This window comes from Doryrhamphus excisus, chromosome 4 (assembly GCF_030265055.1).
Source record: "Doryrhamphus excisus isolate RoL2022-K1 chromosome 4, RoL_Dexc_1.0, whole genome shotgun sequence".
In the NCBI taxonomy this organism is placed as follows: domain Eukaryota; kingdom Metazoa; phylum Chordata; class Actinopteri; order Syngnathiformes; family Syngnathidae; genus Doryrhamphus; species Doryrhamphus excisus.
In genome coordinates this window covers 3,508,415-3,525,488 of record NC_080469.1, presented here as the reverse complement: position 1 = coordinate 3,525,488, position 17,074 = coordinate 3,508,415, and the positions used below count along the sequence as shown (strand labels likewise).

The 17,074-nt window shown below is 39.0% G+C and overlaps 1 protein-coding gene across 1 annotated transcript in view; it reads left to right on the top strand.

Moving 5' to 3' along the window:
- npffr1l2 (neuropeptide FF receptor 1 like 2) overlaps positions 1–15,460 on the top strand; it is a 30,715-nt gene extending 15,255 nt beyond the window's left edge. The window contains exons 5-6 of the mRNA XM_058069766.1: positions 3,148–3,247; positions 12,494–15,460. Of these exons, the coding sequence (XP_057925749.1) occupies positions 3,148–3,247; positions 12,494–13,451 (1,058 nt within the window). The 3' untranslated portion in view covers positions 13,452–15,460. The remainder of the gene's footprint in view (positions 1–3,147; positions 3,248–12,493) is intronic.
- The last annotated feature ends 1,614 nt before the right edge of the window (positions 15,461–17,074 follow it).

Genomic DNA, 17,074 nt, shown 5'->3' with positions numbered 1-17,074 from the left:
GCTGTGTCTCCTTTTTTGCTGTGTCAGGCGTTCAGGCGCACCCGTAATTTGGACTGTTGAGCGCTAATTGTTTTTCATTTTTATTGACATACCTGCTACGACAATTGGGGTTACACCAACAGTAATGTTTCAGGGGTGATACGTCATCAGTCAGGTAATCAATCAATCAAACAAAAAAACAGAAACCCCACATCGGTTTATTGTATCTTACTATATTGATGAACACATGCGTTCTAATGTGCCAACAAGTCAGCTTTTGCTGGCTTCTGATTGGCCAAAATGCTAATTTTTTTAAACTCCATTCGTGTGTACGGACATTTTGGGGGTATATATGAGTTTGTGAAAATATCTGAGCTTGTACCTTAATGTGATACTTCTTGAGCCACTCCTTTGTTGTCTTGGCCGTATGTTTGTTTTGTTGGCGGACAGATCTTTAGTGTTCAAGCTGAGGTTAGGAAGCATTCAGGAACCACTGACCGCTCAATGCACTGAAGTCTTCTTGTACCCTTTGCAGAGAAACAACCTTTAAAGCATATTCAGCATTTGTCTTCCTCCAACATGGCAAGTCGACTTAATACCAAAGAGTTCATTTTTTTTTTCAGTAATTTGACTTTGTCACATTGCCACATGCTTTCCCTAAATCATCCGCATATTCATTGGCAAACTTCTAAATGTCTTGTATTCATGCTGGAGGGCACGGCTGGATATCAGTCGATAACAGCAAACTGCGGCGCCAGTGGTTTCCATGGTGACTCCGGCCTCTGAGATCAGTAACAAGCTTTTCCCTTGCAATCCCGGGCTTCCTGTTCTATTAATTATCCTTATTCTATGAAATGAAATGCTGTTTTTCAATTTTCTATGATTGAAGTATTCATATTAATCGCGTTCTAGACTTCTTTATCCGCCAGTGTTCTAGATCTAGAGGAAGGTGCTGTATAATGCTTTACACATCGGAGCTTTGTATAAAAAAGCTACAAACCTTAACCCATATAATGAAATATACTGAAGTCGTAAAAACGCGTTTATTTATTACAAAACTGTAACAAACTGGCTACATTTGCTAACGGGATCTTAGCCTCTGCATACATTGCTACTACGTAACTCTCCAACAAATTGTAATGCCTGTGCTTGTCATTAAGGAAGATGTAGTCACCCATGCAATTCTAACTGCATATGTAGATATTTTTTTATGACACTCTTGTTTATACTAAGGCCATTAGTATGTCCTGTGTGTTGAGAATAGTTGGGTACAAGAATAAACATCCGTCCTATAATGAACAACTGCATAGTCAAATATAAGTCATTGATAAGCCTACTGTATTGCTATGTTCTCAGTTGCTGTTACATGTGCTTACCAGAAGAGGGTGCTACTCACCAACCACATCGATTCATGTTAACAAAATAAACACGGCATCATTTGTTATTTGCCTTTAAATTGTGCTGGTTTAACAAAAAAAAAATCAATTCCCAACTTTTGATGGGAGAACTTTGAGAGGCGCTGAAATACAATAAAATAAAAAAAATTAACTAACAAACCAGAAATCAATAATTAACTAAGGTGTTTTTACTTACTTTTTTTTGTCTCGACTACCGGGTTATGATCTTAACCTACTGCATTTGGCAACATTATATGCAAATTAGACAATTACATAATTTACCGACTTCTAGAACAGGCAATAGCTACTTTTTAAGGAACTGAGGAAACGGCGAAAGGATGACTCATTTCCGAAGAAGTCAAGATTTTTTACGGCATCAGTAGAAAATTATATAAATATATAAATATATAAATATATATATATATATATATATATATATATATATATATATATATATATATATATAAATAATTATATATATAAATAAATTAAATAAATATATATATAAATTGACATGAGTGAATCAGAAGTTGCTATATTTATTATTACCCCACTATATGTGTACTGTGTATGTTTATTTAAATGATCTGCAAGACTTATTATTTCATTCTTTTTTAATGATCTGTGATGATGATCTGCAATGATAGCAAAGAGGGAAATATTCACTGTATTTTTTTCTGTGTGTTCAGTGTTCAGAACTTTTTAAAGTTTTTCAGTTGACTTTATCTCAGCAGCCAAATGAGAAGAGATCAGACAAAAAAAGAAGAAAAAAAAAAACACCAGCAGTGACACAACAAGCCGTATCCAGCTTTCTTGTGAATTGCACCATGTACGGAACAAGTTTAAGATCTCAACATGCATACTGCATAATATTTGACCATAACCATACAGGCAGTGTGTTTGATGCAGGTGTACCTAATGTTGTGGCCAGTTAGTCCGTCAGTCAATCGGTTACTGTTACCACTGTCTGTGTTATATTGTAAATAGCACGCATTTTTTTATGATGACTTCATGGAATAAGACAGAAATATATTTCAAGGAAAATAGAGCTCATGCTATGCTTCCCCTGATGCATAAGTGACTGATGTATCTATTTATTCTCCACATTATTATTTATTAATATACGGGAGCCAGGCAACGACATTTCGTTGGCAATTTCACTGCTGTGTTATTGTGCAATGACAATAAAGAAAATCTATCTATCTAATACAAGCCTGCACAGCGCTGTCTTGTCAAATGTACCGCGAACATTACCAGACAAGTTAGTAGCTTTAGGTAAGAAGTAGAAAAAAAAGAATAAACGGATGAAAATTGCCTACTACAATAGCATCAGCATTCACACACTGCATCAAAATCAAAAATGAATCAGAAGAAGTACAAAGAAGAATAAATAGATAAAAAATGGCTGACTCCTTTCAGCATTCATACAATAATGTACAGATGGAAACACCAACCCTCTCAAATCACACTGGTACTTGTTTGTATATTTCTTTGGTACACATTTTGAGTCGTTGCTGTTAAGTTGTTAAGTTGCTGTGTGATGATTAGTGTTCTTTGTAAAAATAACACAGTGCGTCAGACTGTTATATCGAATGACACAATTTTTAAATGACTTATGATGTGGACATATCTCTTATAGTCTGGTGTACAAATGGTTTTGTTCCTCAAAATTTAGTGCGTGTGGCTTATATGTCGGTACGGCTTATTTTATTTAAAGTAACCACTCCCCCCGCCCCATTTTGAATTGTATTGTCTTTCCTTTTTTTAACAGGTTGGCCCTTTTCCAACATGGTGTGCAAGATGAGCGGTTTTGTTCAGGGTGTGTCTGTGTCTGCATCAGTCTTCACGTTGGTGGCGATAGCTGTTGAAAGGTTGGTAAACATGTCGCTGATACTTTTTCTTTTGACAGAACGTGAATGTATAAACCAAACGTACACATCAAAAATATACGTACGGCACTTCCCACATGTTTATTTAAATGTATAAAAATCCATTGGTGATGAGAATGCGAATACTGGGCATGTGTAGCATATAGACCAGGGGTCTCAAACTCAATTTACTTGGGGGCCACTGGAGCTAGGGTCTGGGCGAGACTGGGCCGCATCAGGTTTTCCAAAAAAAACGCATTTATTAAAAACAGGAAAATGAATAAACTTTGCTTTGGTTCCGATTTTCTACAATAAAAGCTCTGATAAAACATTCCACTGTTCTCAAATATCTTACTTTTTATTTTTCTACACAAAATAAGATGAAAAATAAATAAACAAATCAAGAATAAAGACAATCAATCAATCAGTAATAAATAAATATATATAATAATAACAATAAAACAGCAAATAATAAAAACTTAAGAAACCACATATAGTTGGTGGGTAGACAAATTATTTTTTTCAGATTAAAATGAACAAAGCATTATTAGAGCCCTGTAGACATGACAAAACACGACTATAGTCACATTTATACTCTTTTTATTTACAACATATTGCGCAACTGCAGGGTCTTGAGACACATGCTAAATCGCAAACTAGAGAGCTAGCGACCTAAACGGTAGACTTCAAGTTATTTCCTTTAAACTTAAATAGCCAAAAACTTACCACTTCCACACAGATAGGGAGGATAACTATTAACAGTTATTTAACCTTTAACATGAACATTAATCAAACGTAATAATTTTTTCTGGGTACATGATACCATACAGCATCCATATCAAACTTGTGCGGGCCGCACTAACATTAAACTTTCATATCCAAACTAGTGTCCTGAGGGCCACATTTGGCCCGCGGACCGCGTGTTTGAGACCCCTGATATAGACAGTCCTTTGAGGACAAGCTAATACATGAAGTGTTTCATTTAGATGTTTTTTTCAATTTAATTTCACTTTCGGTCTGCACGGCGGTCGAGTGGTTAGCGCGCAGACCTCACAGCTAGGAGACACAAGTTCAATTCCACCCTCGGACGTTTCTGTGTGGAGTTTGCGTGTTCTCCCCGTGCATGTTTTCTCCGGGTACTCCGGTTTCCTCCCACATTCCAAAAACATGCTAGGTTAATTTGCGACTCCAAATTGTCCATAGGTATGAATGTGAGTGTGAATGGTTGTTTGTCTGTATGTGCCCTGTGATTGGCTGGCCACCAGTCCCGAAGATAGCTGGGATAGGCTCCAGCACCCCTGTGACCCTCGTGAGGATAAGCGGTACAAAATGAATGAATTAATTTCACTTTCTTAGGATGTAATTAAATAAAAACTTGTTATGGATTTATTTTATTTACATTTGATAATTAAGTAAAAAAAATAGCTAACTAATTATGAAATATGAAAATGTGATACTCTCAGGTGACTGAATATGCACTGAAGCCCTTAAGCCATTTTTTTAATTCCTGAAACGCACAACAGGTGCTGTATAATGCTTTACACATCGGAGCTTTGTATAAAAAAGCTACAAACCTTAACCCATATAATGAAATATACTGAAATCGTAAAAACACATTTATTTATTAGTAACAAACTGGCTACATTTGCTTACAGGATGTTAGCCTTTGCATACATTGCTACTAAATCTCCAACAAATTGTAACGCCTGCGCTTGTCATTAAGGAAGATGTAGTCACCCATGCAATTCCAACTGCATATGTAGATATTTTTCATGACACTGTGTCATTGTTTACACTAAGGCCATGAGCACGTATGTCATGTGTGTTGAGAATAGTTGGGTACAAGAATAAACGTGCTTCCCGTCTTCACTCAGAGCCTGCACGCTGTCATTCCGCATTGTGACACGCCCCTTACACATTAGGTTTGGGCGATAATAGTCTTCCAGTGATGACTTAGTACACCGGTATAAATGATCAACAGAAACAAGACTTTGATACATACGATGAATGAAATGCTGTCATTGTGAAGGGAAGAAATGTTCGGGGGTGTGGGGTGGGGGGGTACTGTACAGTATGTCACAAAAGTGAGTACACCCTTCACATTTCTGCAAATATTTTATTATATCTTTTCATGGGACAACACTGAAGAAATGAAACTTTGCTACAATGTAAAGTAGTCAGTGTACAGCTTGTATAACAGTGTAAATTTACTGTTCCCTCAAAATAACTCAATACACAGACCTTAATGTCTAAACTGCAGGCAACAAAAGTGAATACACCCCTAAGTGAAAATGTCCAAATTGGGCCAAAAGTGTCAATATTTTGTGTGGCCACCATTATTTTCCAGCACTGCCTTAACCCTCTTGTGCATGGAGTTCACCAGAGCTTCACAGGTTGCCACTGGAATCCTCTTCCACTCCTCCATGATGACATCACGGAGCTGGTGGATGTTAGAGACCTTGTGCTCCTTCACCTTCAGTTTGAGGATGCCCCACAGATGCTCAATAGGATTTAGGTCCGGAGACATGCTTGGCCAGTCCATCACATTCACCCTTAACTTCTTTAGCAAAGCAGTGGTTGTCTTGGAGGTGTGTTTGGGGTCGTTGTCATGTTGGAATACTGCCCTGCGGCCCAGTTCCGAAGGGAGGGGATCATGCTCTGCTTCAGGATGTCACAGTACATGTTGGCATTCATGGTTCCCTCAATGAACTGTAGCTCCCCAGTGCCGGCAGCACTCATGCAGCCCCAGACCATGACACTCCCACCACCATGTTTGACTGTAGGTAAAACACACTCGTCTTTGTACTCCTCACCTGGTTTCCGCCACACACGCTTGACACCATCTGAACCAAATAAGCTTATCTTGGTCTCATCAGACCACAGGACATGGTTCCAGTAATCCATGTCTTTAGTCTGCTTATCTTCAGCAAACTGTTTGTGGGCTTTCTTATGCATCATCTTTAGAAGAGGCTTCTTTCTGGGATGACAGCCATGCAGACCAATTTGATGCAGAGTGCGACGTATGGTCTGAGCACTGACAGGTTGACCACCCATCCCTTCAACCTCTGCAGCAATGCTGGCAGCACTCAGGCGTCTATTTTCCAAAGACAACCTCTGGATATGACGCTGGGCATGTGCACTCAACTTCTTTGGTCGACCATGGCGAGGCCTGTTCTGAGTGGAACCTGTGATGTTAAACCACTGTATGGTCTTGGCCACCGTGCTGCTGCTCAGTTTCAGAGTGTTGGCAATCTTCTTATAGCCTAAGCCATCTTCGTGTAGCGCAGCAATTCTTTTTTTCAGATCCTCAGAGAGTTCTTTGCCATGAGGTGCCATGTTAAACTTCCAGTGACCAGTATGAGAGAGTGTGAGAGTGATAAAACCAAATTTAACACACATGCTCCCCATTCAGACCTGAGACCTTGTAACACTAATGGGTCACATGACACTGGGGAAAGAAAATGGCTAATTGGGCCCAATTTGGACATTTTCACTTAGGGGTGTATTCACTTTTGTTGCCTGCAGTTTAGACATTAAGGTCTGTGTATTGAGTTATTTTGAGGGGACAGTAAATTTACACTGTTATACAAGCTGTACACTGACTACTTTACATTGTAGCAAAGTTTCATTTCTTCAGTGTTGTCCCATGAAAAGATATAATAAAATATTTGCAGAAATGTGAGGGGTGTACTCACTTTTGTGACATACTGTATATACTCGGCAGCCCGTTCTCATTATAAGCACTAAACCGCCTCCTCCCGAACAAAACAGGTTGAAAGGCGATAAACACCGGCAAAGGTCGGTGGCACCTCGGAGAGTGAATGGAAGCTGGCGGAGTTAGCATGCATGCTAATTTTCACCACTTTAATGTATGAAGGAAAAGCATGTGGGAATATACGTACGTGGAGTTTTATACATCTGACGGCAAGACTGTGAATGCATTTTTTCCGATTCGGTGAGATTTGTACACCTGAATATAAATACACATTTTGTACACATTTTATACTCTTTAATTTTACAATACAGTGGATTCCCGCATATTCATGGCCCTACAAATTCACCATTGAGTCGATAAGAATTTCTTAATACGTGATAATACAGGTAAAATATATGGCATACATATTCCAATTTTAGAAATCCCACAAATATTTTATGTTTATTTATGCATCACTTGTGCCTTTTCATCAAGTGTTGAAATTTCACACATTCATACCTATGGAATTGCCAATTAACCTAGCATATTTTTGAAATGTGGAAGGAAACCGGAGTACCCGGAGAACACATGCAAACTCCACACAGACAGATGCCCGAGCAGGGAATCGAACTCGGGTCTCCTAGCTGTGTGGCCTTCGCGCCAACCCCTCAAATCACACTGGTACATACGTATATTGTTATTATATATGTTATTGTATATTTCTTTGGTACACATTTTGAGTCGTTGCTGTGTTAAGTCGCTGTGTGATGATTAGTGTTCCATTTGTAAAGCAGACTATCCTCCCTATTCCCCAATCGGCAGATTACAGATTACACTAATAAGTGTAATCGGTGATTTGTGATTTTGATCCAAAAAACTGAGGGGTACAGTGCCAGAAAACATATCATATTTACAACATTTAAATATACAAAATACAAAATTTAACAACAACAACCCAATTTCGTTATTTGATGTGGCCTGGTGTTTAAAGTGCTCCTGAAAAAAGGCACACAAACAAAGAGTAGGCACCGCCGGTCCTCCTTCAACCTTGCCTGCCCGAGGAGGAGCACTCATTGTCGTATACACTTTGTCACAAGCCGGATGTGAGGCCACCACATTTACGAACTGTAGACAATCTTGGCACAATATCGATAGTGGAGACGTACAAAGAAGAATAAATAGATGGAAAATGGCTGACTCCTTTCAGCATTCATACAATAATGTACAGATGGAAACACCAACCCCTCAAATCACACTGGTACATATTTTGTTATTATATATTTCTTTGGTACACATTTTGAGTCGTTGCCGTGTTAAGTCGCTGTGTGATGATTAGTGTTCCATTTGTAAAGCAGACTATCCTCCCTATTCTCCAATCGGCAGATTACAGATTACACTAATAAGTGCAATCGGTGATCATATATATCATATCATATATCAGTGTCATATTTAGTAGAACAACAACAACCTAATTTTGTTATTTGATGTGGCCTGGTGTTTATAGTGCTCCTGAAAAAAGGCACACAAACAAAGAGAAGGCACTGCTAGTCCTCCTTCAACCTTGCCTGCCCGAGGAGGAGCACTCATTGTCGTACACACTTTGTCAGAGGCCGGACGTGTAGTGTATTCTGTGGATAATCTTGAATTGTTTTGACATATTTGATGCCAAAAATCTATATTTAGGTCGGTGGGATGGTCCTGTTTGGTACATATGGCATTGTCAGTGGTGTTCAGAAATATATATAGCCTTACAGGGCTCTACGTTAAAAACAAAAATGACTTGCCCATGGGGAATCCTTAAAGTGAGAACTACTTGCCCGAACTTGCCCCATGTAAAATGAAAAGTGCCATAATGATATCATATATCAATATATGCTGATAATTCATCAGATAATAGTACTGATGCATTGTATTTGGAGGAATGTCTGAAAATTTGTGGAGATGTATTTAACATACATCTCCACAAATTTTCAGACATGCTACCTTACACATCGTAGTCGTAGTAAGCAGTGATATTTATAAGTTGTGCACCACAATTAAACATTAGACACATTTGTGTACTAGTAAAGTGTTTTTAATCCAGAAAAAAAGCTCAATGGTCAAACAATAATTTGTGAAGCAAAGGTGAGAAAAATACACAGAGAAATGGAAGCGCTAGATTTTGTAGCTTGTGCAAAATCAGCACTTGGTATTGGATCTAATCGGTGGTGTTTCATTGTGACCACTTCAAATTGTCACAGCAATGTGATTCACTCACCTCTGCCATCATTTGATTTGCTGCCGCTAATAAAATACTTGTTTAGGAGACACTGGTTCATCATTTTTGCTGTTTCCTTCAGAAGTTGTTGAAGAATTAGACCATGTTGGCAGGGACGCCATGATAGATGTTTTCCTAGTAAAACGATCGCTGATTGGTTGATCGCGAACAAGAACGGGTGTGGGTAAAACGCGGACTGTGGATTACGGACCGCGGTCTAAATAAACGATTCTGATTGGTCCATTTCAAGATTTGCAAGGATTGGTTTGCAAATTACCACCGGAATTACGTAGTCCGTGTTTTACCAACACCCAACAAGAACCGCTTAAAAAAAAAAACTCTTGGCAGTATGGCATGCTAAAGTGCACTTGCCCGACGGGAATATTACTGATTGGATTTACTTGCCCCAATTTTGTTTTAACTTGCCCCGGGCCATCGGTACATCGTTATTGTCGAGCCCTGCCTTAATAATAATAATAATCATCTACTGCATGTTGGAAATTTTCATTCCACTGTAATGATTAAGGATGATGAGATGGCCCTTTATTGATCCTGTGACTTATACAGAAGTACACGTTTGTGCAATCATCCGCCCATACATATACTGTACATTTGAAGTGTAAATATTGGAGATATATTATTATATATTGGAGATATATTGACTGTTGTGTGCCCATGATATGAAGTGTAATGGTTTTTCCCATTGTGATGTCTGGGTTATTTCAAATTGCCGAGTGAGTGGATAGTGCAACCGTGGAGCCTTTGATACAAATTGTGTTCCACCAAGCTGTGAGAGCTGAGGCTATAGAGATGTTTTGAAAGCAGGTATCCTTTTTCATTGTTTGCTCAATAGGACGAATGAAAGGCGTATAAGTGCCTTGAGTACCTGTGTGGTGAAGAATGATTGACTTGACAGGTTATATGGTTCAAATTTGGCCTCAAACAACCCTCCTACTTTTGTATTTTTCTAGTAGAATTGAGATATTGTTGTGATAAGGCAGTTGAGCCACGGTAAAAATTTGTGAGATTTGTGGATTCCTAAATAATTTAATAATTTTTGGATTCCTAAATAATTTGGTGAAACTGTCAGGTGAGGGCTGCCGCATCCTTTTGTTCCATGAAAAGTGGAGGATTCGGATAAGTTGATGGTATACTTAGATATACTGTAGATTAGAATGATTTAAGAGTTGCTCATTTTTTGAGCTGTGGGGTCCTATAGAGCAGCTAAACACAATAACCCTCACAGAAAACACTCTAGATCAGGGGTCTCAAACTCACGGCCAAATGCGGCCCACGGGACGCTAGTTTGAGGCCCCCGCCTTGATGTGAAAGTTTAATTTGTTTAATTTGCTTATTTATATTTCCATCTTATTTTGTGTCAAAAAATAAAAACTAACATTAAACATTTATTTAATAATTTAATAATAAATAAAAAATAATTTGTTAATTTGTTTCATTTCTTTTTTGATTTGCTTATTTATTTTTCCATTTTATTTTGTGTTGAAAAATAAAAATTAACATTAAACATTTATTTAATAATTTAATAATCGATAAAAATTAATTTATAATAATTTAATGTTTTATCAGAGCTTTTGCAAAGAACCAAAGCACTGAAAAAATGGAGGGTATAGCAGAAGCATTGAAGACTATTATATTATATATATGTATTAATATTTAATATAATTAATATTTATTAATATTTTTATTATTTACATTTTTTTCTTTTATATATATATATATATTTTTTTTTGTTTGTTTTTTTAATATTTTATTTATTTATTTTTTTAACCTGATGCAGCCCAGCCTCACCCAGACCCTAGCTCCAGTGGCCCCCAGGTAAATTGAGTTTGAGACCCCTGCTCTAGATCTTCCGGAATCTGCACCTATTCCAGCTTTATTTCCTTGGATTTATGCTTCCCACCAAAATGGTCTGTTTAATTTATTCCACCCGCAGCCCGCCACTTGGCACGCCCACTGCCACACCACTTTCTAATATAGTGGTTATAGGAGTTAATAAAGATAATAAATTAATAAAGTGGCCTGCATGGCGGTCGAGTGGTTAGCGCGCAGACCTCACAGCTAGGAGACCAGGGTTCATTTCCACCCTCGGCCATCTCTGTGTGGAGTTTGCATGTTTTCTCCGGGTACTCCGGTTTCCTCCCACTCCGGTTTCTTGAAATTGAGTGTGAATGGTTGTTTGTCTATATGTGCCCTGTGATTGGCTGGCGACCAGTCCAGGGTCTACCCCGCCTTTCACACGAAGACAGCTGGGATAGACTTACCGTGTATGAACTCAAAGAGTATAGGCACCGCTGGTGCTCCTCCAACCTTGCCTGCCCGAGGAGCAGCACTCATTGTCATACACACTTTGTCAGAAGCACCGTTGGTGCCGTGGAGCTCAGGAGAACCTCGTAAAAACACAGAAGCAGAGCTTTTGAAGCGTGAATTGTTGTGAGGTTAACCCATTGGCTACATCCATCCATCTATTTTCTATGCCGCTTATCCTCACTTGGGTCGCAGGGGTAATCTGTTCATCCATCATGTTACATTATCATTCATTAGTGATGAGTACCTATACATATTCCTATTTAAAATGCATTTCATATGTGATGCATATTGAAGAGAGACATGGGAGAGTTGTGAAGCTGAATCAAATATAATAATTACCGCGCGGTTATTGCACATATTGATGCAAAATTAATGTTAACATCAAGCTAGCAGTAGGATTTAGGGGGAGATTGAACCATAACTATCATGAAAGTGGGAATCTACTGTACTACAACCAGTCAATGTATTCATTCATTCATTCATTTTCTACCGCTTTTCCTCACGAGGGTCGCGGGGGGTGCTGGAGCCTATCCCAGCTGTCTTCGGGCGAGAGGCAGGGGTACACCCTGGGATTGGTCACCAGCCAATCACAGGGCACATATAGACAAACAACCATTCACACTCACATTCATACCTATGGACAATTTGGAGTCGCTAATTAACCTAGCATGTTTTTGGAATGTGGGAGGAAACCGGAGTACCCGGAGAACACATGCAAACTCCACACAGAGAGATGCCCGAGCAGGGAATCGAACTCGGGTCTCCTAGCTGTGTGGCCTTCGCACCAACCCCTCAAATCACACTGGTACATATATTGTTATTATATATGTTATTGTATATTTCTTTGGTACACATTTCGAGTCGTTGCTGTGTTAAGTCGCTGTGTGATGAACTCGTGTCTCCTAGCTGTGAGGTCTTTGAAAATTGTTTTGTCTTATGGAATATAATATTTTGTATTTTTCACCGACAGATTTCGCTGCATCGTGTACCCTCTGCACCCCAAAACGACGCTATGCATTGCTAAGGCAGCTATTGGGTTAATCTGGGTGCTAGCGATGGCTATCATGTGTCCAGCTGCGGTTGCGTTGACCGTGGAGGAAGTTTCTTTCCACAACATGGTCTGCAACGATGACTTCAACCACACAATGCCCGTATACGTCTGCTACGAAAACTTCGGCAACCCAAAAATGACGAAGGTTTACACAGTGGTTCTCTTTGCTCACATCTACGTGGTCCCGTTGATGATCATCGCGGTGACGTATGGCTGCATCGGGGTCAAACTGTGTTCACCCGGTTTTGCAAATAGAAGGCCGCAGGGTGCCAACGTCCAGAGAGTCATTTCACAAAAAAAGATGCAAGCGATAAAGATGCTTATTCTTGTGACCTTGCTCTTTATGTTGTCATGGTTACCACTTTGGACGCTGATGATAATGGCAGACTTTGCCGGATTGGAAAGTGACCAGATAGATCTGTTGACTAGTTACATTTTCCCCTTTGCTCATTGGCTGGCTTTTGCTAATTCTAGCATTAATCCCGTAGTCTACGGCTACTATAATGACAACTTTAAAAAAGGATTCCAAGTGGTGTGCAGGTCCAGGACTTTTTCCTGTCTGGTACCGAGTAAAGTGTGGAGAAGGATTTCGGGGTGTTTTCGGAAAGAAAGTGTACCGACGCCTTTTGAAGCCCCCGACTGCAGAGATAGCGGCGGACATAAAAACCGGCTCTTATTTGGACTGAGAAACAGAATCCACAATCACAACAACAAACCCGTGCTGAACCTGGGTGCAAGGGGGGGGCGGACGGGTGCGAGAAGCAGTTCTGAGCAAGGCATCGAAATGTCAGCTGTGGGTAAAAAAAACAACGATGGTGACAACTTGGGGAAGGCGAACACCGGGCCAGTTTCAGTGAATCAAGCATGGGATAACTGAGGGTTAGGCAAACCATGGCCTAGGGGCCACTTCTGGCCCGGCAAGTGTATAATCTGGCTTTCAAAGTATTTAATATAAACATTAAACATACAAGCTAGCTACATGACTGGTCCTCCTTCAACTTTACCTGCCTGAGGAGGAGCACTCATTGTCGTACACATTTTGTCAGAAGCCAATATCGATAGTGGAAATGTGTTCCCTCACTCATACAGATAAAATAACGCTGTGCCAGTTTCAGTGAATCAAGCATGGGGAAAACTGAGTTTAGACTTTAGATCAGAGTTAGGCAAACTATGGCCTGGGGGCCACTTCTCGCCCGGAAAGTGTAGAATCCGGCGTTCAAAGTATTTAATATAAACATTAAACATACAAGCTAGCTACATGACATGCAGGTCGGGTCAAAATGCGAACGTTGTACCAGTTTCAGTGAATCAAGCATGGAAAAACTGAGTTTAGACTTTAGATCAGAGTTAGGCAAACCATGTCCTTGGGGCCAAATCTGATCCGGCAAGTGTAGAATCCGGCTTTCAAAGTATTTAATATAAACATTAAACATACAAGCTAGCTACATGACATGCAAGTTGGGTCAATATGCGAACGCTGTACCAGTTTCAGAGTTAGGCAAACCATGTCCTGGGGGCCACTTCTGGCCCGGCAAGTGTAGAATCCGGCTTTCAAAGTATTTAATATAAATATTAAACATACAAGCTAGCTACATGACTGGTCCTCCTTCAAACTTGCCTGTCCGAGGAGGAGCACTCATTGTCGTACACACTTTGTCAGAAGCCAATATCGTTCCCTCGCTCATACAGATAAAATAAGACAAATAATTGCAGGTGAACTTAAAACCGTAAAATCATGCGTGTATGAAATATATTTTCTGGCCTAATGGACAATTTTATTTAACTCAATGTGTCCCTCGAGTCAAAAGGTTTGCCCACCCCCGCTTCATATGAACCTAAACACAACTTTGAATACGTAGTTCATAGAAAAATACTTGATGACCTCTACAAAAAACAGCCAAACTACCTCCACTCCGAGTGTAAATTGCGAAGTAATATGGTAAAAACTTACCATGCTTTTTTGACACCTCGTTACCTACCTCGTTTACCGACTGATGACGCAGCGTCAGCAGCAACTGCAGGTTAGCATCTCGCTCGAGAATACGGTCATGAAAACATCGTATAAAATAAAGTAGTGTTGTCACAATACCAGAATTTCAGTCGATACCAGTGAATTTGCACAATTCTAAAATACATATTTGATACCACAATAATGATTCAAAACCATAACCGATGTATTTTTAAATGGCCGACTTTATTGAAGATCAGTCAGTTCAAAGGCAGTAGCAGCTGCCTAGTTTAGCTACGCAGTTAGTATTATTATTATTATTGTTGTTATTATTTTGGATGCAAAATATCTCCACATATGACTTCGACTCCCTGGCTTATCGATGTGCGTTCAGCCGAAGTTGCTGAAGCCATAAAAAAAAAAAAAAAAAATCTTAAAAAAGCAATGATGTATTTTTTGCATGTTGGCATCACCATTGTATCGGTTCTGTAAAATTTTAGCTGCATTATTCATTGTATCATAAACAAACACAGCAGACAAACATTGAGTTTAAATAAATGAGATGACTATAAGCTGTATGCCAGGGGGTCTCAAACTCAATTTACTTGGGGGCCACTGGAGCTAGGGTCTGGGCGAGACTGGGCCGCATCAGGTTTTCCAAAAAAACACATTTATTAAAAACAGAAAAATGAATCAACTTTGCTTTGGTTTCAGTTTTCTACAATAAAAGCTCTGATAAAACATTCCACTGTTCTCAAATATCTTACTTTTTATTTTTCTACACAAAATAAGATGAAAAATAAATAAACAAATCAAGAATAAAGAAAATCAATCAATCAGTAATAAATAAATATAATAATAATAATAATAATAATAATAATAATAATAATAATAATAATAATAATAATAATAATAATAATAATAATAATAATAATAAAAACTTAAGAAACCACATATAGTTGGTGGGTAGACAAATTATTTTTTTCAGATTAAAATGAACAAAGCATTATTAGAGCCCTGTAGACATGACAAAACACGACTATAGTCACATTTATACTCTTTTTATTTACAACATATTGCGCAACTGCAGGGTCTCGAGACACATGCTAACTCGCAAACTAGAGCGCTAGCGACCTAAACGGTAGCCTTCAAGTTATTTCCTTTAAACTTAAATAGCCAAAAACTTACCACTTCCACACGGATAGGGAGGATAACTATTAACAGTTATTTAACCTTTAACATGAACATGAATCAAACGTAATAATTTTTTCTGGGTACATGATACCATACAGCATCCATATCAAACTTGCGCGGGCCGCACTAACATTAAAATTTCATATCAAAGCGGGGGGCCTCAAACTAGTGTCCTGCGGGCCACATTTGGCCCGCGGGCCACGTGTTTGAGACCCCTGCTTTAAACTTAAATAGCCAAAAACTTACCACTTCCACACGGATAGGGAGGATAACTATTAACAGTTATTTAACCTTTAACATGAACATTAATCAAACGTAATAATTTTTTCTGGGTACATGATACCATACAGCATCCATATCAAACTTGCGTGGGCCGCACTAACATTAAACTTTCATATCAAAGCGGGTGCCTCAAACTAGTGTCCTGCGGGCCACATTTGGCCCGCGGGCCACGTGTTTGAGACCCCTGCTGTATGCCAAGAAAAAGTGTCAGACACTGATCTACCTCATTGAAATATCCTACCTATAAAATGCCTGACCTGCCTGTATGACCATAACACCCCCAACACCAGCACTCTTGAGACTCTACAAGACGAAAGCGATCCAGGATGAAATGACTAAAACTGAAGCATCCATCAGCAACATTCTTCCCTCAGTGATTTTCCCCACCTTTGAACCACAGTTGGCAGTTGAAACCCTATAACAACAGAGACAAGATGGAAAATGAACATTGTGCAGGATGTGCACCTTGAATGCATTCCCTGCATTAAGTCCCAAAAAAAAACCCAAACAATTCAAAAAACTTGAAAAAAAAGAGGATGTACTGGGAAAACAGGATGTCTGGTCACCATAATGTTACCTTAGCTGTGCACGTTTTTTGTGATAGTGAGAGTCATTATTTATTTACAGACCGTGTACGTTACTGTTTGTGTTATCAAAATTCTCGGTTTAATGTGATTGTTACTCTAATATTCATTTGACGTTTACTAATTCAGATGAATGAGACACACTCCGATTATGCATACATGCATTGTTTTTGCACATGGTGCTTGTGCACATGTGGTGCAGAAATTGATTTTACGTTAATCAAATTGACGGGAGCGCTATGTGGTTTTTTTTTTGGTGTTACAGTAAACCTCGCATATATCGGACTCGGATATATCGGAAATTTGCTCACAACGGACAGATAAAAAAGAACCGATTTTTCTGTAATGCATTTCCAATAAAAATTCATTGCATATATCGGATTTTTTATAACGGATTTCGCCTATTTCGGACAAAATCTCCAGTCCCGTTCCAATGCATTTCCATTAAATTTCCCTCGCATATATCGGATGGCCGCATCGTGGCGCTCCGAT